This window comes from Phyllobates terribilis, unplaced genomic scaffold, assembly GCF_046119375.1.
Source record: "Phyllobates terribilis strain yellow unplaced genomic scaffold, ASM4611937v1 Scaffold_182__1_contigs__length_3807330, whole genome shotgun sequence".
Lineage (NCBI taxonomy): Eukaryota > Metazoa > Chordata > Amphibia > Anura > Dendrobatidae > Phyllobates > Phyllobates terribilis.
The window spans coordinates 2,084,787-2,103,804 of NW_027362942.1; the positions used below are offsets into that span (position 1 = coordinate 2,084,787).

The following is a 19,018-nucleotide window of genomic DNA, read 5'->3' on the forward strand; positions in this document are numbered from 1 at the left end:
ATTTCATAAGAGAAAATAAGCACTTCCCTGAACCTTTCAACCAGCTGAAAATCTTTGTGGATTTGTCTAAAGACACCATTAATGCAAGGAAAACTTTCTCAGAAACCATAACATTTTAAAGAGATAAAGGGATCTCCTACAAATGGGAATTTCCTCTAAAACTCATTATTTTCTTCAAAGGTAAAACCACTCTAATACATACCCCTGAAGAAGGACGGAATTTCATTGCTACTATTAAAGCTGTCTCTCCAACTAAGTACAAACCTCCTCCTAAGGATAATCGTTGATAATTTTCTGTCTTAATCTCTTAAATGTCCTCCTTTCGAAGGTAGTAGCTTGCTATGGATCTCTTCCACGATCTATCCCCACAAAAGAAGGAAAATCCATTAGAGCGTGGGTTTCCTTCAGGAAGACTTTGGTTTATTTTATTGTTTATAATTGTTCATTTTATCTTTGTTTATATAGTATTTTAGTACTTATTTTTTATGTATACTAAATATTGAACTTCAGGTTGATTGTTGTATTTCATTTGGAGGTTGATATTGCAATTGTTGAAATTCCTAATAGAGTGTCAACTGCACCGCTTTGCGAGAGTTTATTGATATATAACTCATTTTTGTCATGCTTCACTTGGAAGTTGATATCTCGATTATTAAAAATTCCTACTAGAGTGTCAACTACACCACTTTATGAGAGATTACTGATATACAATTAATCTTATCGTCTTTTACTAAATATCTTATACCATGAGTTTCAATTTGATGTCCTACAATGTCAGAGGACTTAATAATCCAAATAACAGGTTTACGCTGTGGAAGGAGGTAATTAATTCTAAAGCTGATATAGTCTGTTTACAAGAAACAAAATTCATAGACTCTAACCATCCCAAATTTCAACACAAGTGTTTCCCACATATTTACGAATCCCTTAATGTAAAGAAAAAGGCAGGAGTCGCAACTTTAATAAAAAATACTATCCCTTTTAATTTTATAGAGGAACATAAAGACACGCAAGGGAGATATCACATCTTGGTTTGCCAATTATATTCACAATTTTGTACTATAGTAAATTTATACACTCCTAACAGAGGCCATACAATATTCCTTAATAAACTATTAAAAAAAATATTATCAGTTAATCCATTATCTACCAATGTCCTTTTTTTCGGACGCCTAATTTTTTGCTTCTAGCAACTAAGATTTTCTAATTAGGTCCAATTAGGTTAAAAAAAAAAAAAAAAAAATGAAAATTGCTAATTTGGCAAGTAATGGGTTAAAAGAGGAGATTTAGTCTTTCTTGTTGACTTTAATATAGTCCCAGATGCTTATTTAGACTTATCTTCAAATAATCGCCATTTGTCTGCTTCTCTCAACAATTGGATATATAGAAATGAGTTATTCTATGTCTTTAGATGCATAAACTCTTCCTCAAAAGAATACACTCATTTTTCTGATGTTCATCAATCTGCATCGAGAATTGATTTAATAATTACAGATATATTTACTCTTTCTAAATTTAATAAAGTTACAATTAGAGAAAAACAATCTCTGATCATTCTGCTGTTATAGGAGAAATATTTCTTGGAACACCAATTAAAAATGATTTTTTATGGAAGTGTAATTCCTTTTTGTTGCAACATCCCAAATATAAATTAGAGATAGAAACGGCTCTAAAAAATTATTTTTGGGAAAATAGCTCTAATTCAGTTAATCCTTTTGTTTGTTGGAACGCACACAAGGCATATATGAGAGGCATTTTAATGCAAATTTCATCTAGAAACAAAAAGACAGTAGATTAAAAGTCATGAAAATCCAGACCCAAATTAAAGATAAGGAACAACAACAGCTTACTCTTCCTTTTCTCTCTAATACAATTCAACAAGACATTCTCAGATTGAGACTGGATCTTAAAACAGAATTTTTTTCTACTTACGATAATATGGTCAAAAATATTAAATTTAAATGTTATTCAGCAATTAATAAACCTACGAGGTTTATGATGAACCGTATCAAGCAAAAAAGAACACATAATAGAATAGATAAAATTATTTCAGACGATGGCACCCCCCTTTCCCATCCTAGGGATATAGCAAATGTGTTTGCTAAATTCCATCATAACCTTTACAATATTGATAGTCAACCCTCTTTTATTCAACGTGAAAAAAACACTATAGGAAGGTTTCTTGACTCTATTAATCTCCCAAAAATTAAATCAGAGGATTTATCCACTTTTAATGTTCCGTTTTTGCCTAATGAAATCGGAAACGTTATACAAAATTTAAAATCTTTTAAATCTCCAGGTCCGGACTGTTTTAGTAGTGAATACTACAAAAATTTAAATGAGATTTTTACCCCGCACTTATCCCAAATGTTTAATATGACTTCTCATCATGGTTTTTTCCCTCCAGAAATGCTGGAAACAACCATAGTATTAATTCCAAAACCTAATAGTGACCTTGATAAAGTTAAAAATTATAGGCCTATATCACTAATAAACTCCGATATTAAAATCTACTTCAAATTAATAGCCAATAGATTAAATGAAGTAATCCCCTACTTAATAAATAAAGACCAAATTAGTTTTGTCAAAGGCAGGCAATCTACGGATAGAATAAGAAGGGTTATTAATACCATGAAGTTTATTAACTCTTCTAAAATACCCTCAATTCTTGTAATCCTAGATGCGGAAAAAGCCTTTGACAGACTAAATTGGGAATTTTTAAGGCAAACCATATTGAAATTTGGCTTCGATAATTAATTTTTATCCCATATTAGAGCTTTATATACAAATCCTAGTGCAAAGATTTATCTCAATAACCATTTATCTAGTCCTTTTTAAATCACAAATGGCACTAGGCAAGGTTGTCTCCTTTCTCCCCTTCTTTTCATTTTGGCCATAGAACCTTTAGCACAAAAAATTAGAGAAAATAACCTAATAACTGGAATCTCTACCCCTTCCCGCCATTTTAAAGTGAGTTTATTTGCAGATGACCTTCTATTGTCTCTTTCGGATCCTCTAAATTCTATAAAATAATTAATTAATATATTATATTTGTTCTCAGATATCTCTTATTTCAAAATAAATAAAGACAAGTCTAAATACTCTATCTTAACATAAAAAAAAGAGTTGGCAGATGAGATAGAAAGCATGTCCTCTTTTTGTAAGGCAGATAAGGATTTTATCTACTTAGGTATTACAATCACAAAAAATATTAACAACATTATCACCTCCAACTGTGAACATCTAAATAAAGTAATAATAAAAGATTTAAATACATTCTGTAATATTGATCTTTCATGGATACGGAAGAACTTAGTTGTTAAAACTATTATTCTTCCTAAGATATTATATGTGTTTAGATCACTCCCTCTTATAATTTCTACTACTCAAATAGCCTATCTTCAGTCATTACTAAATTCGTTCATTTGGAACATAAAGAAAGACAGAATTGCCACAAATATCTTATACAAACAAAAAACACATGGAGGATATTTCTGCTTATTATAAGGCAAATCTTATAGAGCAAAGTTTGTACTGGCTTTCACATTCCGAAGCTCCGGCCTGGCTAAATTTAGAGTCTACTTTAAATAATAACACACATCCTAGGGAGTTACTATTTAGACATATTTTCACAAAAAAGTTCCTGACTACCTCCCATCCTATTTTCCAAGCACTGATATATGCTTGGAAAAAACTCTCAATTCCTAAAAAAGGATCAAATAAATTTACCTATTTGAAAACCTTGCCATTACCTCTTATCGCTTCTATATATAATTCCTATATTCCTGATTCTTGGTTGGATCATGGAATAAAAAAACTAAAAGACATCGTCAGTGGGTCAGATTTCCTTTCTTTTAAAGCTCTGAAAGAAAAATTTAATTTAAACACCTCAGATTTTTTGCATTATCTGATAATAAAAGATTTTACTCATAAATTAATTAAAAATAATCCCTCTTGCTCCGAAGCTTCTTCCAATTTACTTAATAATATTGATCACAAAATTTTTTGGAGTTTAAAATATATCTATAATTGGTACAATAAAGATACTGAACTGATTAAAACTCCTTACATGACCAAATGGGAATCTGTCCTTAATACATCCTTTCATTTAGATATGTGGGAAAATGCCATATCGTATTCGTATACATCTAATATCTCTATGCCATTGCATGAGTCATACTTCAAGTTGCTATCAAGGTGGTACTACACTCCCGTAAGATTGTCATACATTAATCCAGATATTCAACCAAAATGTTGGAGGAATTGTGGTCTGAATGGTGATATGTTTCATATTTTTTGGGAGTGCCCTAGAATTAAATTTTTATGGACACAAATATTAGACCTCTTAAAAAGAATAGCTAATAATAAAATTATCATTGCTCCTCAATTAATTTTATTTTCAATTGGTATGGAAGACGTTGATCCATCACTCAGATCTATTCTGATTCATATTCTTTTGCGAACTAAAATACCATAGCTTTTCATTGGAAAGATGCAAATCCCCCACTTTTCTCTGACATAATAGAAAAAATTAAAATCCATAAAATATATGAACAAAAATTTGCTATAGCTAATAATTGTTTCAATGGATTCTCAAAAAAGTGGTTGCGTTGGTCGGAATTTTTTCCTTAATCGACCAGACCTTGACACTCAACCTTTCAAGTGGTAGTAATTTTTGATAGTGTATGCATTTATCTTATTTTACTATTTGAATTTTCATTGATACAACTCATTGTAAACCTGAGTTCTTCCTTGTCTATTTGTTTGTATTGTTTATCCCCTTGTATTTTTTCCCTTACCCTTATAAATTTTCCCTAATTTTCTTTAATTTTAAAAATTAATAAAAATTATTGGAACATGAAAATTGCAACATTTTCAAAATTTTCCATTTTTTTTCTTAAATAATTGCAAGTCATATTGAATAAATTTTACCACTATCATGAAGTACAATATGTCACAAAAAGCAATCTCAGAATCAGGGGGATCCGTTGAAGCGTTCCATAGTTAATACCTCATAAAGTGACAGTGGTCAGATTTAAAAAATAAGGCCTTTTCATTAATCTACAAAGTGGCCGGTCCTTAAGGGGATAAGTTGTCCCACTTCCATCGTTTCATTTGAAAACTTGGTTCATGTCTACAGTAAGTAACAAAATAAGAAGGTAAGATTCTGGGGATAGCAAATCCTTTCCCTTCCTTGGAATCACCACTATTATGGCCTTGTTCATTGATAGTGGAAGTCTCCCCCTCTGTAATGCATCATTTAAAACCTCTAGCAGCTGTGGGAGAATATATTCACTAGGTGGAATACCGTCCGCCCCAGGTGACTTATTGTTTGATAAGGAACTCAAAGCTTCCTCTAATCTCTAATTCCTCATGTGACAGAGGTTCATCTAGGAGTTGGGATTCTATACTTGTCAACGTAGGAAGAAAAAGGGGAGAAAGAAAACCCTCCAAGTCCCCCACCATGGGTTGTACCTTTAGACACTGACGGACATGGACAGAAAAGGTCCTCTGTGCAAGAACAAAAAATGGGCCCTTCACAGCCCAAGAGCTCCTAAAAATGCAAAATTGCAACTGCTTTGGAGGTAGAAATGGGCCCCGTTATCTCTTTGGCCCCAAACACTCTAAGTATCTCTGTGGGCGAGCACAGCTCTTCCCTAGACAAACCTTTGATAGCCCCAATATATAACTATTTTTGTTGTGCCTTGACTATGCTGGGGTAAAAAATGGTCAGACGGATGGAGGAGCTTTTAAGCTGGGATCTGGGGGGAGGGTATGCGTGCTTATAAGGGAATATATAGAGTAGACAGAGAGAGTAGGACAGCAGGGGTTATAGAGGATCTAGGGGGGGCTGGGTATTAAATGTCTGTTGGCAAATGCAAGAAGTCTCACAAAAAAAATGAATGAACTGGAGACTCTTATGTCAGTCACGGAATACAATGTGGTGGGTATTGTGGAAATCTGGCTGGAAGAAAGCCATGACTGAGTGACAAACATGGAGGGATACACTACATTTAGAAAGGATAGGAAAGACAAAAAAGGTGGAAGGGTGTGTATTTTCGCAAGATCCAATTTAAAACCTGTGCTCAATGATAACCTTGGGGGGAGCTGCGACAATGAAGAGTCAGTCTGGGTTAATGTATATGGGGATGGCAATAATGGAAAGCTGCTAATTGCAGTTTGTTACAAGCCTCCTAATATAGCTGAACTGGTAGAGGATGAAATGTTGCTACAAATTACAAATGCAGCAAATAATAATAGGGTCCTTATTATGGGGGATTTTAACTATCCAGATATTCAGTGGGACATAGAATCTTCTGGTTGTGCTAAAAGCTGCAAGTTCTTATCCACAGTTCAGGACAATTACCTCTCTCAGCTGGTAGATGAACCAACCAGGGTAAGTAATTTTATTTATTTTAATCACTTATATAGCGCCATTGCTTCCACAGCGCTTCACAGACCATATTGGCACTGTCCCCATCGGAGCTCACAATCTACATTCCCTATCAGTATGTCTTTGGAGTGTGAGAGGAAACCCACATAAACACGGGGAGAACATACAAACTCCTTGCAGATGTTGTCCTTTATGGGATTTGAGCCCAGTGCTGCAAAGCTACAGTGGTAACCACTGAGCCACCGTGCTGTCCTGGTAATCTGCTGGATCTGATGCTGTCAAATAGACCAGATACAATTTCAGATCTACAAGTCCGGGAGCACTTGGGAAACAGTGACCATAATATGGTAAGTTTCAGTGTAATATTCAATAACACATTTCAAAAAGGAAATGTAAAGACCAGGAACTTTAGGAAAGTTGATTTCAACAAATTAAGAGAATAGCTTAATCGTGTAGACTGGGACCATGTCATAGTAATTGGGGATACCGAACGTAAACTGGGCATGTTTAAGGAAATACTGCTAGAATCCTGTAGAAAATATTTACCCTCTGGTAATAAAATGTCCAGGTATAAAAAGAAACCATTATGGATAAATAAGACAGTACAAAGTTTAATAAGACAAAAATAAAGGGCATTCAAAATCCTGAAGGCTGAGAATACAGAAATAGCATTTCAGGAGTATAAAGTCCTAAATAAGAAATCAAGCCAGCAAAATTATCTACAGAGCAACAAATCGCCAGGGACATTAAATTAAATCCCCAAAAACGTTATACATACATCAATGCCAAAAAGAGAAAATCAGATGGTATCTGCCCCTTAAAAGACGATAATAGCAAGATAATCATAGAGGACAAAGAAAAGGCTGAGATATTAAACAGACACTTTTCATCCATGTTCACCAACAAACAGTCTGTTCCAGGGATCTTTCAACCGGGAAAATAATCAACGTTCACCACCTGATCTAACTAGTTTAACACAAAAAGAAGTACGCCTGCGTCTGAGCCAATTAAACATTGACAGATCCCCTGGCCCAGATGGTATTCATCCACGCATACTGAGGGAATTGAGCTCAGTAATTGACAAACCGCTGTATCTCGTATTCTTAGACTGTCTGGTAACAGGGGTAGTGCCACAGGGTTGGAGGATAGCCAATGTGGTACTGATATTTAAGAAAGGTAAAAAGGTGGATCCAGGTAACTACCGTCCGGTACGTCTGACATCAGTAGTGTGCAGAGTTTTTGAGGGCATCATAAGAGATGACCTGCAGAGTTATATTGCAGAGAATAATGTAACAATTGATAACGGATTCATGAAAAATAGGTTGTGTTTAACCAACATGTTGGGGTTCTGTGAGGAGGTAAGTTCAAATCTGGATGTTGGTAATGCAGCTGATGTGATTTATTTAAACTTTGCAAATGCATTTGATACTGTACCACATAGCAGCCTTATACTGAAGCTACAGAAGCAAGGACTTGGGGGAACTATATGTAGATGGGTAAGGAATTGGCTAAATGATAGGAAACAAAGAGTTGTCATAAATGATACATTCTCTAAATGGGACATAGTCAGCAGTGGGGTGCCGTAGGGATCTGTGCTAGGACCAATTCTTTCTAATCTCTTTATTAATGACCTTGGGGATGGGATTGTGAGTAAAGTGTCAGTTTTTGCTGATGATACCAAACTATGTAAGATATTACAATCTGATCTTGACATTACGATATTGCAAAACGATCTGGATAAGATGTCTGAATGGGCAAACACTTTTTGCAGATGAGGTTTAATGTAGATAAATGTAGAGTAATGCTCCTAGGATGGAGTAATCCTATTGCTGCATATACAGCTCTGGCAAAAATTAAGAGACCACTGAACAGTTTTCTGTTGGAAAGCATGGAAAGATTAGTGGAATGCAATCAAAGACGCATGAAAGCTGTGATTAAATATCATGGTTATTCCACCAAATATTGATTTCTGAACAGTTCCTGAGTTAAAACATGAGTAATTTGATGTCTGAAAGCATGGTTTCTTTTTTAGTATTTTGACGCTTTGTCATTTGCTGAAAATAAATACAAAATTTTTAGCTTTGAATTTTGGAGACATGTTGTCAGTAGTTTATAGACTAAAACAACAATGTACATTTTACTCAAAAATATACCTATAAAGAGAAAAATCAGAAAAACTGAAAATTTTGCAGTGGTCTCTTAATTTTTGCCAGAGCTGTATATTAAATGGGAGTATACTCTGGACCACAGAACAGGAGAAGGACTTGGGTATTCTGGTTACAACAGGCTGCGCTGCAGTACTCAATGTCAAGCAGCAGCTGCAAAAGCAAACGAGTTTAGGATGTATAAAAAGAGAAATAAAATCCCGCGATCCCAAGGTATTGTTACCTCTTTATAAATCACTAGTGAGGCCACATCTGGAATATGGGATCTAGTTTTGGGCTCCATTTTTTAAAAAGGATATTTAGAAGTTAGAGTCCGTTCAAAGGCGGACAACTAGATTATGACAAGGGATGGAAGGCCTCTCATATGATAAGAGGATGGGAAAGTTGAGCTTGTTTAGCTTAGAAAAACCACACCTCAGAGGGGATCTCATTTACAAATATATGTGTGGTAGTACAAAGGACTACCACATTATTCCTTCTAAACACCATACTAAGGACCAGAGGGCACTCATTACGGGTGGAAAAAAGGCGATTCCGGAACCTAAACAGGAAAGGATTCTTTACAGTCAGAGAAGTCGGACTGTGGAATTCCCTACCACAAGAGATAGTAATGGCCGTCACTATAACAGCTTTCAAAAAAGGCTGGATGATTTCCTCGATACAGGTAACATTGTGGGTTACAGTTAAATTAGACAAAATGTTACACCTATAGTAGTATATTTAATACGGTAATAGTAATTATATAACTAGTATCTTAAATAGGTTTGATCCAAGGTTCTTGGACTGATCGCTAGTGTTGAGCGAGTATGTTCTGTTCCGAGTATGCTTGGGCCGAGCTCCGAGTATTTACAGCTGCTCGCTGATAAGGTTGAATCGCTCCCGTGTGCATGATTTGCAAATGTTTGACAGCTTTATTACATGTGAGGAATGTGTAAGAAATAGAAATTCAGTTGCAAATCATGCACACGGGAGCGATTCAACCATATCACCGAGCAGTTGTAAATACTCGGAGCTCGGCCCGAGCATATTCGGCAAAAGGGTTAACAGAACATACTCGCTCAACACTACTGATCGCCTTTTCTCGAGGTTAAGAAGTAATGTTTCCCCGTGATGCAAATTGGCTGAATGTGTCCTGTGGTTTTTGCCTTCTTTTGGATCAACCGATTTAGGCATAGGACTTTTAGTAATACCATTATTAGAATCACAAGAGCATACAAAAATAAATCTAATTAAAAAAATTATAAACTAGTTCATTTGTAATTGTAATAGTGCAGCAATAATATGGTAATAATACATTTGTGAGGCCTAGTCCCAGTAAGTTAGTGCAGTGTTAGTATAGGGAGTACAATTGGGGGAGAAAGGTTGAACTTGATGGACCTAGGTCTTTATTCAACCTACGTTACTATGTAACCATAGCCAACATATGCCCTGCCCTTTCTGTCTGTTTCATAAAGAAATGTTTATTAGTCGCCTTAATAGTTAAATGTTCTTTTAGTTGATTCTGAGAGTCTTGTAGTTTTTTATTAAACTGGAAGGGTTCTGTATATGTTGAATTTCTGCCCTTTGCACCTCCTCCATCTGATTCTTCTCTAGTGCCTTGAAAGATGCTTTAATTCCATTAACTTCCTTGATCAACAATTCCCTCAGGAATGCCTTTAGGGCCTCCCAAACCATCGGTACTGAGGCCTATCCCCTGTTAACCTCCAGGAATTCTGTCAGTAGTTTAGGGATATCGTTATCAGGTGGTATGACCCCCAGCCAGAAAGGGTTAAACCTCCATGACTGATTAATTGATCTTCAATAATCAATTGAGACCATTTCCACCATAAGTGGTGAATGATCTGAAAGCCCCCGGGGCAAATATTCAATTTTACCGATCATTCCCACAGCAGAAGTATTGCTTATTATAAGATCTATGTGGGACAATGAACCATGTACAGCTGAATAACAGGAAAATATTTTATTATCCAGGTGTCTTACCCTCCAAACAACCACAAGTGACCCTTTCGAACTGAGTTTTCCCATCACGTGATCCAATTGCATCGAGGGTATTTAGTAGCAAATGTCAGGATATTTGGGAGAACTGATCCAGTATATGGTGGGGGAACATAGACCGTAGCTATAATGACCAAGGTACTAAATAGTTTCCCTAATAGACATATATATCTTCCCTCTTTGTTTGTCTCTTTCAGTGCACTGAAAAGGAATGGAACGGTGAAACCCCCTAGAATAGCTAGAGAACACTGAGTAGAAACTTGATCCTATCCAAGAGGGAGTTAACCGTTTTGTATTTTGAGCTCTTGCATGGGTCTCCTGAAGACATATTATTAAAGGCTGATGTTTTTGATATCATCAAGCACTGCTTTCCTTTTACTAGCATCATTCATTCCTCTAACATTCCATGATATTATGTTAATTTTCCTAGCCATTTTCTGTCAGCAGTAGTAAACTGTAAAGGTATTGTGATGAAGATTGATCCATTTCTATTGAAACTTTAATCAATCCGAGTTCCATCATTAAATTAACTAACTGTAAACATATTCTCAAATTAAACTCTAACAATTGAGCCACTGCGACCATACCCCAATAATTCCTACTATAGGGACTAAGGTATAATACTAAACCATAACCGCACCAAACAGTCACAGTGGGGGGGAAAGAGGACAAAACATCCCCGGTTCCACCAACATTTCCAACCTCTTTAACAATTACCATATCCTTAACAATTATCCGTGAATTCTCATAATTGTATATTTAACCTGTAACCCTTTTTGAGAGTCTAATCATTTCCAGAAGGATTTAATCTGGCCCAAGAAGTGGGTATACTCCGTCAACGCTGCAAGATGGTCTTTGTAATTTCATCCCTTTTCCGCCAAAATTTTCTTCTCATTTTGGTCCAGCCACAGGTGTGCATCCTTAGATTAATCAAAAAAGAACGTTGAGTTCATAGCTGTAATCCTAAGGCGAGCAGGGTACAGCATAGAATAGGTGGCTCCAACAAGTCGTAGTCGTTTTTTAATTTCCAGGAATTGGGCTCTTTTTTTTTTGTGTGTGCTTTTTTTGACCGTTTATGCAGAGGTCAGGATTATCTCTGGAATTGCATAGTCTTGTAACTCTGTCTTTATAGTGGAATATTTTAGAAAGGATTGTGTGTGGTGGGCTCCCCGGAGGTAACGGCCTGGTAAGGACATAATGCGCCCTTTCAACAGCAAAAAGAGGGCTCAGGATCTCTTTTCCAAACACTTTTAGCAGCCATGCCTCAAAAAATTCAGTAGCCTTAGCCCCTTCAATTTTTTACGGGACCCCCACAATGCGTATATTATTCCTACTAAGACTGTTCTCCATATCATCTTGTTTTAGTGCTTCCAGGAGTTTCCCTGCTGATACACATCTTTCCTCATGGGGATTAAAGTGTCCTCTGTTTCATTTACCCTTTCCTCCAGGGCCGTTGTTCTCTCTGAAATATTGCTTATGTCCTTTTTAATTTTTCCAATCTGCAGTATCAGTGATGAGAGGGAGCTGCTGCATCCCCCTATAGTCTGCATAATGTCTTTAAGTGTTGGTTCACTGCCATTATAGCTCTCTGCATGGGGATCATTTAGATGTGTTTGGTTGTTTTTATATGGCCTCTCATCAGACTCTGGCTCGGACTGATCAAGGTCTAGCAAGGGGGAGAATGGATTGGGATGTGGACAAATCTCCCTCACTGCCTTTTCACTCCTCCCAGTCGATCTTGCAAACCTTTCCAGCCAGGCTGCAGCCTCTTTTTGCCGATCCCGCTTCTGTGCCATCTTGCGTCTCGCACTCTGACCTCTCCGGCATCTTTCCTCGCTTCATACTCCGACTTCGGACTTCCAGGAAGCTCTCAGGCTGCACCGGAGATGTTCAGACAGGCGTACCTTCCTTCTGGACCGTTTTTCTAGTCGGTAAGTATTTTTTTTAAGGATTACTGAAGGATCTCTTCATGGAGCTCTTCTTTAGTGTGACCGCTCACATCCCTCACAAGCTCTGCCCCTAACAATCACAGTTTAAGTTCCTTAAGAAAAATAAAGTGAACATTTTCCCTTGTTAAAAGTAAAGAAATAAGAAATAAAAAAAACATATTTGGTATCCCTTTGTTCATAAAATTCCGGTGCTTCAAAATATAAAATTAACCTGTTAAAAGTATGCATAAGGAGAGAAAAAAATCAAAATGCCAGAATTGTGGATTATAGGTCATCAGACTTCACTAAAAATATCTATTAAAAGTGATCAAGGCGCTCATCGATTAGTAACTTATTTCCTATTCTATAGATTGGGGATAACCTAAAAGCTTGGTATAAGTCCTTTAAAATGCAAAATCCTCATGTTGTTATGACGATGCATACTTCATTGGTAGTACTGTTATGTGATGTTCCTTGTAAGAGTTTCAAAATATCCAAGTTTTTGTTTTCTGCAAATATTGTAATAAACATTGTTTCTATTCCTAACAGAAGAATGCACCAAAGAAAGTCAACTTGTATCTCCGGATTATGATGTAAAATATAACAGTATCACAGAAGAGTATCCTGGAGAACATTCTATAATACTCCTTACAAAAAATATACCGACAGAGCTTCACAGCGAAGATCTAGCTACAGATCTCCATAATCACAAGGAACCTGAACCTGGGAAATCAGAGATTGTTAAGCAAAGTACAGGCGAGATTGGGGATAAAATATTTCCATGTTCTGAATGTGGGAAACATTTTAAAAAAAAATCTATTTTGTCCATTCACAAAAGAATTCACAGAGATGAGCGGCCATTTCCATGTTCTGAATGTAGGAAATGTTTTCGACAGAAATCTGATCTCAATGTACATCAAAGGAGGCATAGAAGAGAAAAGCCATATTCATGTCCAGAATGTGACAGAGCTTTTCTACAGAAATATGATCTTATTGCACATCAAAGAACTCACACAGGAGAGAAACCATATTCATGTTCTGAATGTAGCAAATGTTTTAGTCGGAAGTCATCCCTTATCACGCATCAGAGGACTCACACAGGGGAAAAGCCATATTCATGTTCTGAATGTGGGAAGTGTTTCACCCAGAGGTCAGTCCTTGCTATACATCAGATTACTCACACAGGGGAGAAGTCCTTTTCATGCACTGAATGTGGCAAATGTTTTAGCCAGAAGTCCGATCTTGTTAAACATCAGGTAATCCATACAGGGGAGAAGCCATTTTCATGTTCTGAATGTGGAAAGCGTTTTACCCAGAGATCAACCCTTGTTACACATCAGAGAAATCACACAGGGGTGACTCCGTATTATTGTTCTAAATGTGGGAAATATTTTTGCCAGAGATCAGATCTTCTTGTGCATCAAAATAAGCATGGGAAGGAAGATTCATTTTCTAGGCCAGTATACAATAGCGATTTCCTTCTGACATGTGATCTCATTGCACATAAAGAAACAGACACTGGGGAGAAGCTATATTCATGTTCTGAATGTGAGAAATGTTTTACTCAGAGATCATCCCTTTTCACACATCAGAGAACTCATACTGGAGAGAAACCATATTCTTGTTCTGAGTGTGGAAAATGTTTCACCCAGAGATCGGTTCTTGCTATACATCAGAGTACTCACACAGGGGAGAAGCCATTTTCATGTTCAGAATGTGGAAAATGTTTTAGCCAAAAGTCCAATCTTATTAAACATCATGTAATCCATACAGGGGAGAAGCCATTTTCATGTTCTGAATGTGGGAAGTGTTTTGGACATAAATCTGATGTTGTCAAACATCAGAGAGTACACACAGGAGAGAAGCCTTATCCGTGTTCAGAATGTGCGAAATGTTTTAGTCACAAATCATCCCTTGTTACACATATGAGAAGTCATACAGGGGAGAAGCCATTTTCATGTATGGATTGTTGCAAATGTTTTAGCCAGAAGTCTGATCTTGTTAAACATCAAGTAATTCATACAGGGGAGAAGCCGTTTTCATGTTCAGAATGTGGGAAATGCTATAACCATAGATCAACTCTTGTTCAACATAAAAAACGGAGCCATTTTAATGTTCAGACTGAAGCAAATATTTAACCTCAGATGTAGTGGTACAAGGAAATCACTTGGAAAACGTTACCAACACATTTTTTTTCAATTTGTTTTTTAGCGAATTTGAGGGAAATAGCTCTGGTGTCTAGTGTTTTGAACAGTGCTAAAAGTGCCATCTATTAATTTGTATATACAAGACCATTTTTAAATACAATTTGTAGTGGCTGTCTCAATGGTAAAGGTAAACAAGGTAGTACTATATACGTATCAATGATTAGGCAATTTAGAAAGGACAAACTAAAGAGCTGACTTTCTCTATGGCATATAGCATTGCCCAAGATCAGAATAATTTGACAACCAATTGTAGATATTGTTCAAAATATTTTGAAGTTTATTCTTCCACTTTCTTCCCTTTTTGCTAGAAAATGACAACATAAAAAATGTGAAAATTCAAATAAAATGTTCAATAAGTAACCTGAAACACACTCTGATCTGTACAATGTACAAAATTTACAACACCCATTTTTAAATGGTTAAAAAAAATCCACGTAGATTTTAAAACATGATACAAATTTTCATACAAGGTAAGAATATCTGCTATATTTCAACTGAACAAAAGGGGCAGCACTGCAAGATGGTGCCCCTATAGTAATAAATTGAATTAAAAAAAATAGAAGGCACCATGAGCTTGTTACAAAATATAATGGGTGGCTGTGGACATCTGATATACAAAGAAACCTACAAGAATTGGGTGCAGCCAAGAAAAGGTACAAAATTACTTTATTGAATTGAATAGAAATAGTACATAAAATACAATAATTTTAAATCGGGGAAACAGTAGAGGGCGAGAAACACAGCAGGAGGAAAAGTTAGTACATTGGAATGAGAACAATATATATAAATGAGTACATAATGGCAGAAACATGTCATTCAAACAGTAACATACCAGCCCAAGTAATAATGGTATATAGTAAGGTAAAGCTAGAGTTTGTAAATAACAGCTGCACATAAGAAAAAAAGGTAAAGCTAATATTCACCCATATGTTCCTCCTGCTGGGATAGCGTCAGCCCCAATGTTCGTTTCGGTGCTAGTAGGGACCCTGTATTTTCAGAAACCAGATAAAAAGGAGAGAAGTTCACTAAATCTTTGCATTGTGTGTCTGTGTGTGCCAAACGAAGCATGGACAACAGAAAGAGGAGAAGAGAACTGTCTGAGGACTTGAGAACCAAAATTGTTGAACAAAAATCAACGATCTCAAGGTTACAAGTCCATCTCCAGAGATCTTGATATTTCTTTGTCCATGGTGTGCAACATAATGAAGTTTACAACCCATGGCACTGTAGCTCCCTGGATGTGGACGGCAGAGAACAATTGATGAGAAGTTGCAATGCTGTATTATAGTCCGGATGGCGGATAAGCAGCCCCAATCAAGTTCCAAAGAAATTCAAGCTGTCTTGCAGGCTTGGGGTGCATCAGTGTCATCACAAACTATCCGTTGATATTTGAATGAAATTAAATGCTGTGACACAAAACCCCCACTGCTGACACAGAGATATAAAAAACAAGACAGTTTGCCAAAATGTGCATGAGTAAGCTAAAATCCCTCTGGGAAAGCATATTGCGGACAGATGAGACCAAGATAGAGCTTTTTGATAAACCACATCATTCTACTGTTTACTGAAAATGGAATGAAGTCTATAAAAAAAATAACTCAGTACTAACTGTCAAATATGGTGGAGTTTCAAAGATGCTTTGGGGTCGTTTTGCTGCCTGTGGCAATGGTTGCCTTGACTGTACAAGGCATCATGAAATGTGAAGATTACCAAAGAGCTTTGGGTCGCAGTTTAGTGCCCAGTGTCAGAAAGCTGGGTTTGCGCCCTAGGACACTGACCCCAAACATACTTCAAGAAGCAGCCATAAATGGATGGCAACATAGTGCTGGAAAGTTCTGAAGTGGTCAGCCATGAGTCCAGATCTAAATCCCATTGGACACCTGTGGAGAGATCTTAGAATTGCTGTTGCGGAAAGGCACCCTTCAAATATGAGAGACCTGGAGCAGTTTGCAAAAGCAGAGTGGTCAAAAATTCCACTTAAGAGGTGTAAGACGCTTGTTAATGGTTATATGAAGCAATCGATTGCAGTTATTTATTCCAAAGGGTGTTCAACCAAATATTAAGTTGAGGGTGCCACCAGTTTTGTCCGGCCCATTTTTGGGGTTTTGTGTGAAATTGTGTCCAATTTGCCTTTCTTTCTCTTCTTTTTTTTTTTTTGTGTTGCTCCAAGACCCACAAAGGAAATAATCGTGTATAACAAAACATGTGTAATTGCAATAATTTGAATAATACTTCATTTTCTGGAACAATTTCAAGGGTGCCATCACTTTCGGCCAAGACTGTCTATACCTTTTTAATGTATAGATTTAAGTGACATAATTTTGATTTGATTTTAATTATGAATTTTATTGAATATACGTAATGAAGCTTCAAGATTTTAATGTGGATATTGAAATTTTAATTTGCATCTGTATGTGTAGGTTATATTCAGATATGCAGCGGTATGGATATATCCAGCTGTGTATTATGAATAAATACCAAGAGTTTGTCACAGTATTTCTGTTTTTAATGTGTTTGGCTTGATGAATGAATTAGTTGAAGATATAGGAAGGTTTTACAAAAAAATATATATATTTGACAGCTATCACACTAAAATTGAGCAGTGTGTGGTGGGGCATTATGATGCCTTTCGCATGGGGTGTTATGAGGAAGGCCTCCCTGTCAGTTCTACATTAAAAGGTATATTAAAATGTAAGTATTGCAGTATATTTTGAAAAACAATGATTTCAAAGAAAAAATTTAAATGTTTTGCTTAATTTGAAAACCGCTTTATTATGTAAAAAAGGAAATGTTTACGCCAATACGATTCTTACAATTAAATTAAACTATTAGCGCTGCGCTGGGAACACTGTAAAAAATATATCTCTATAGTTATGTGTATACAGTATTGTGCAAAAGATTTAAGCAGGTGTGGACAAAATGCTGCAAAGAATGTTTTCACAAATATAAGTGTTAATAGTTTATCAGATAATAAAATACAAAATGAATAAACAAAGGCGAATTCTAAATCACATCAATATTTGATGTGACCTGACCACCCTGTGCTTTAAAAACAGCATCAAAGCATCAGATCTTCTCGGTACACTTGCGCAACATTTTTTAAGAAACTGAGGTTGTTCCAAACATCTTGGAGAACTAACCAGAATGCTCCTGTGGATGTAAGACTGCGCAAATCCATCTGTCACTTCATGGAATTCCAGACAGACTCTTAGTGCACATGTACACAGCAGTCTCTGTGTCTTCTATGTGGTGATTATACTGCAGTCTCAGTGTATCCTATGTGATGTATACAGAAGTCTCTGTGTCTCTTATGTGATCTATGTACTGTCGTCACTGAATTTTGGGTCTTCTATCCTTTGGATTACGAGCTCGGAGAGAATAAAGACACAGGACAGGATGTTTGTGTCTAAACATACTCTAAAAACTTTATTACAAAACACAGGGCTAATATACACCCTAAAGGCAGGAAACGGATTTGCCATATATGGTTCGATTATACAGTTTAGCTGAACAAGCGAAAAAAGCTAGTTTCTGTATGCTTTAAAATATTTAATTAGACTTATCTAGTTAGCAAGGTCATTTCATCTTTCTGCAAAAACACATTATTGCTACACTAGAAGAAACATCTGGCCAGGGAGTATACTTTATCTTCTCCCAAGGACACGCTATTGATTCAAGAAGAAACATTCATAGCTGTTGTTTTCACCTAAAATAACTGTCAGACTTATATAGCATAGATGGGGCCTTTAAACTTGAGGGACTCCATTTTCTGCTATAACAGTACTGTAGAGTGTAATGCTAATGCCGGCGCCTCTGCATGGTTCCCCTTCTTACTCCATGCAGGGACGTTGGCATACTCACCGCCCGTGGTCCCCGGCGTGCTCCCTGTTTCCTGTGCTCGCCGCACTTTCTGGTGGCATGCCTAGTGCGCACGCATGCGCTCTCCCCTGCTCTTAAAAGGGTAGAACATGCACATGGTAAAATGCCCCCAGCCAATAGCTGGGAGGCATCTGTGTATAAAAGGTACCCTCCCCATTAGGCAACTCCTATAGTTCCCTAGTAGTTGGTAGAGTGTGCAACTGTATGTTACAAAGTCGTCCTGTGTCCTAGTATCTTGAAGTTAGTACCCGAATCCCTGGTCCTTGTAAGGCCAGTGCCTGAACTCGAACTCCTGGTCCTTGTGAGGACAGTGCCTGAAGCTGCTCACTTGGTCCGTGTGTGGCTAGTGCCTGAATCAGTTGCAGAGACCCGTGTGTCTAAATGTGTACTCCATGTATCCGGACTGTTATAACAGTCTCCGAATACAGCCCTGCCGGTGACTCCATGTCA

At 36.7% G+C, this 19,018-nt stretch overlaps 1 protein-coding gene across 9 annotated transcripts in view; it reads left to right on the forward strand.

Annotated features, from left to right (window-relative positions):
• The window catches only part of LOC141212709 (uncharacterized), a 165,931-nt gene extending 148,335 nt beyond the window's left edge, over positions 1-17,596 (forward strand). For 5 of the 9 annotated variants that reach the window (XM_073664997.1, XM_073665001.1, XM_073664998.1 and 2 more), the window contains one exon: positions 13,032-17,595. In XM_073664997.1, the coding sequence (XP_073521098.1) occupies positions 13,032-14,620 (1,589 nt within the window). In that variant the 3' untranslated portion in view covers positions 14,621-17,595. Of the gene's footprint in view, positions 1-13,031 lie in introns of all 9 variants that reach the window. The other 4 variants (XM_073664994.1, XM_073664996.1, XM_073664995.1 and 1 more) reach the window with 3 other exon arrangements.
• Positions 17,597-19,018: the final 1,422 nt, after the last annotated feature.